General features: G+C 40.4%; 1 protein-coding gene across 1 annotated transcript in view; it reads left to right on the forward strand.

The window, feature by feature from the left end:
* LOC114566286 (rap1 GTPase-activating protein 2) overlaps positions 1 to 5,000 on the forward strand; it is a 43,121-nt gene that overhangs the window by 22,909 nt on the left and 15,212 nt on the right. Inside the window, exons 12-14 of the mRNA XM_028594612.1 lie at positions 820 to 967; positions 2,502 to 2,573; positions 2,652 to 2,738. Of these exons, the coding sequence (XP_028450413.1) occupies positions 820 to 967; positions 2,502 to 2,573; positions 2,652 to 2,738 (307 nt within the window). The remainder of the gene's footprint in view (positions 1 to 819; positions 968 to 2,501; positions 2,574 to 2,651; positions 2,739 to 5,000) is intronic.

Genomic DNA, 5,000 nt, shown 5'->3' on the forward strand with positions numbered 1-5,000 from the left:
ACACACACACACACCTATCCCTACAGCGATAGACCTTTTAGTTAAAGAGTGAGATCCTTTTAGTTTAACATGAAACAGCCCCAAAATCACCATCACCAAACTCCACCAGACTCCATGTAAATAATCAGGACTTTTAGCGTGTATAGAGACAGCATATCTCCACCAGACTCCATGTAAATAATCAGGACTTTTAGCGTGTATAGAGCCAGCATATCTCCACCAGACTCCATGTAAATAATCAGGACTTTTAAGCGTGTATAGAGCCAGCATATCTCCACCAGACTCCATGTAAATAATCAGGACTTTTAGCGTGTATAGAGCCAGCATATCTCCACCAGACTCCATGTAAATAATCATGACTTTTAGTGTGTATAGAGCCAGCATATCTCCACCAGACTCAATGTAAATAATCAGGACATTTAGTGTGTATAAATCCATCATATCTCCACATGTAAATGTGTGAATTAAGGGTTTATTTCAACCAAACCAGAGTGGTGATTGTTGGAACAGTGGAAAGATGAACCAAGACGGCTTTTTGATAGTTTTATTTAGTTTTTGCCCACTTTGAATGAAGTGGGTTTTACGCGGATAAAAGTCCTGATTATTTACATGGAGTCTGGTGGGTAAAACCAGAACTTTTAGTGGACTCTAACTGCTGCTGAACATTAGTCCTGCAGGGATACATTACAGCTCGGTTCTGGTTTAATACTGGACCAGTTTCACAGATTGTTGTTCCCATCAGACACTAGTTATCAGAGCTGGTATAGGATGACATCACCTTCATTGTGAGCTGGTATAGGATGACAGCAAAGTTCTCCTTCAGCTCCAGAGGAAACGCCACATAGGAAATGACATTGTGGCGGTGGTGTTCCAGGAAGAGGCCACGCCGTTCGTCCCTGACATGATCGCATCCAACTTCCTGCACGCTTTCATCGTGGTTCAGGCCGAGGAGCGCGGCTCCTACAAGGTGAGAACGTGGTTCACTTCCTGTTTTAACGCTGGGACAACAAGACATATTATTTGTAGACAACAAGACATATTATTTAAAAAACTAAAAACACCAAAAAGCATTTCAGGTTTCCCTGACTGGGAATATTAAGCCTCTTTTCCACATCATTTTGGACCATTATTAGCTCCATATCTGTGTCTAAAACGTTGGAAAAGCTAAAGCAGATAATACAAAAATAACTCTCAAAGGGCCCTATTTCAACGATCCGAGCGCACGGCATAAAGCACCTGGTGCAGGTGTGTTTAGGGCGTGTCCAAAATCCACTTTTGCTAGTTTGACGGTGGTAAAAAGTGTCTGTGTGCCGGGCGCCTGGTCCTAGAGGGTTGTTATTAGTGTCTTCGTTAATCAGAGGTTTGTTTTGGGCGTAAAATGCAATCAACCAATCAGAGATCATCTCCCATTCAACAACCAATCAGAGATCATCTCCCATTCAACAACCAATCAGAGATCATCTCCCATTCCCTTTAAAAGCCAGGCGCGTTTGGACCTTGGAGCATTGCTGTTATGATGGAGGATTTACACCTTAATATTTTTATTTGTAATCTTCTGCATGTGTGTGTGTGTGTGTGTGTGTGTGTGTGTGTGTGTGTGTGTGTGTGTGTGTGTGTGTGTGTGTGTGTGTGTGTGTGTGTGTGTGTAACAAGCATAGTGTGCATGCTGCTGTGCACGAGCCTAGGAGCATTTTACTAATGCTCTGTAAAAAATAACAATGAAATGCTGCGTTACTGACTTTAGACCAGGTTTTTGTTGGTCAATGGTGCGATCACTTCCCACTGCCTCAAGATAGAAATACGCCCAGAATGCACCTGAACACACCTCCCTGTAAGACCAGCACGCCCAGAATGCACCTGAACACACCTCCCTGTAAGACCAGCACGCCCAGAATGCACCTGAACACACCTCCCTGTAATTGGTGCATTTACTATTTAAACGACGAGATAGGGCCCTATATGTTAAAGATAAAACTTAAAGCTAAAGAAGTCCAACAGCAATCGTTGGATCTGTTGAAAGTATTTTAGTTAGAGACTTCAGATACAGTATTAGGGGACCACTAAGGTCTATATAAAAGAGACTTCAGATACAGTATTAGGGGACCATTAAGGTCTATATAAAAGAGACTTCAGATACAGTATTAGAGGACCACTAAGGTCTATATAAAAGAGACTTCAGATACAGTATTAGGGGACCACTAAGGTCTATATAAAAGAGACTTCAGATACAGTATTAGGGGACCACTAAGGTCTATATAAAAGAGACTTCAGATACAGTATTAGGGGACCACTAAGGTCTATATAAAAGAGACTTCAGATACAGTATTAGGGGACCACTAAGGTCTATATAAAAGCATCCGAAGTGCACCATGTCATGGGACCTTTAAGTTCCATTCATTCAGGGCCAGGTGCTGCACCTAAACCTTATACTGTTGGGGAATACCCAGCCAAAAGTTTATTACAGAAATAATGTGCTAACGCTGATGTTGTGTGATTGACAGGTGTCCGTGACAGCGCGAGAAGACGTACCTGCGTTCGGCCCCCCCCTCCCTAATCCAGCTGTTCTGGCGAAGGTGAGAGGAAACGAGAGGTCTGACTCAAAAGGTCTGCAGGGTAGAGTCCTCACCTCACGATGGTCTTTGTGTGTTCAGGGTCCGGAGTTCAGGGAGTTCCTGCTCACCAAGCTCATCAACGCTGAGCTGGCCTGCTACAAGAGCGAGCGCTTCGCCCGCCTCGAGGTAAAAAGACACACACACATGTACATGTAAAGAAGTACAAGTACCTCGCAATGTGTTTGTGTCGTTCCGAAGCTTTGTCGAGATCCCGAAGCGCAGAGTTTCGAAACACTGATGCGAAGCGTGATTCAAAACACCCACGTCACGTGACTACGGCTAAATGAAGCTTCGGAGTGTTTCACGAGTGTTTCGACAGGTGGCATGGTCCGCCGAATCAGCGTTTGATTGACAGGGTCTGGAACAAACCACACAATCACACATCTGTATAAAAGTGAAGTCAATACATCTTGACCTCTTGGGTTTTGTGACAGGAGTTTGATTTTGAGATAGCGGATTTTTGGTGATAAAGTGACATTTATGGTGCGATTTGTTTAGTTATATTTAGGCTTACATTTAAATTTACACATTGACTGATAGGCTAGAGACATACAGAGTATACATACAGTGACACATTAATAGATAGATAGATAGAAGCTCTTTTTTCATTTTCATTCAGAGCCACAAATGTCAACATCAGGCCCGTCATAATCAACATCAACACCAGTAGAAACACAGGACAGTTTATGGGAAAGTTTTGATGATAGTATCCGTGAAACAGTTAGGAGCCTACAAGCCTTACAAGCTTCACATATTACAAAAATATATATTATTTTTTTAATGGCTCGTTGTCAAGGTTGTTTCAGATCAACGCCTGCAGGTGACCACTAGGTGTCATCGTTGAGACGGGTGTCGGATTGTTTCGAAGCCTCGACACAATACGGCACATTTGCTTCAAATGTTTCATTGTTTCACGAAGCCTCGATCTGCCCACCACTACTTGTGACTTTTCTCCATGTAAATGACCTGGGGTCTCATTTATAAAACTGTGCGTAGGATCCTTACTAGAAGTGTACGTACGCCCAAAAGCCCAAAATGGCGTACGCCGGAAAAAAGTCAGATTTATAAAACCGTGTGTACGCACACCTGTAAGCAGTGTTCCCTTTATAAATCACAGATTGACTACAAGTGTGTGTAGGTGGATCAGCCTCTTATCCCGCCCTGTACACGCCCATTTTTAACCATAAATAGTCGACGTAAAGCACCTCGTGAATGCTGATCAGTATGTTAATGACCCTGGCAGCTGTTCTTCGTTACACCGAAACATGCCGAATCATGACGACTGGCGGAGAGAACAAACAAACAAACAATAAACCTCTCAGACGTTCGGGAATTGCTGCCAATTGAATTATAATTTCGGCCTGTTGTCGCACAGCGTTGGGAAACCGGATCTATAGACTACCTTTATTCATAAAATCTCCCAAATCAGCAGCATTACGGTACTCTGGGACAGTTTTGATATACCAGACGTATATAATAAGATTTAACAGAACTATATATTATATCCAAACAAGCCTTAGTGATGAAGTTGAAGATTATATATAATATTTATTTTTAAAAAACACTTAGCTGTCTGACATTTCCCTCTGGAAACAGCTGGTTTCACCCAGAGTGGCGAGGACCTGTATTTGGACCGGGATGGCCTGGTTCTGGTGCGTTACCCTCTCTACTGGACCCAGTTCAGTACATAGATCCAAGAGCTCAGCTATATATTACAGCTATATTAGCTATATTACTATTACAGCTATATTACTATTACAGTTATATTACTATTACAGCTATATCACTATTACAGCTATATTATTACAGCTATATTACTATTACACTATTACAGCTATATTACTATTACAGCTATATTACTATTACAGCTATATTACTATTACAGCTATATTACTATTACAGCTATATTACTATTACAGCTATATTACTATTACAGCTATATTACTATTACAGCTATATTACTATTACAGCTATATTACTATTACAGCTATATTACTATTACAGCTATATTACTATTACAGCTATATCACTATTACAGCTATATTACTATTACAGCTATATTACTATTACAGCTATATTACTATTACAGCTACTATTAGCTATATCACTATTACAGCTATATTACTATTACAGCTATATCACTATTACAGCTATATTACTATTACAGCTATATCACTATTACAGCTATATACTATTACAGCTATATCACTATTACAGCTATATTACTATTACAGCTATATCACTATTACAGCTATATCACTATTACAGCTATTAGCTATATCACTATTACAGCTACTATTACAGCTATATCACTATTACAGCTATATCACTATTACAGCTATATTACTATTACAGCTATATTACTATTACAGCTATATTACTATTACA

This window comes from Perca flavescens, chromosome 13 (genome assembly GCF_004354835.1).
Source record: "Perca flavescens isolate YP-PL-M2 chromosome 13, PFLA_1.0, whole genome shotgun sequence".
Lineage (NCBI taxonomy): Eukaryota > Metazoa > Chordata > Actinopteri > Perciformes > Percidae > Perca > Perca flavescens.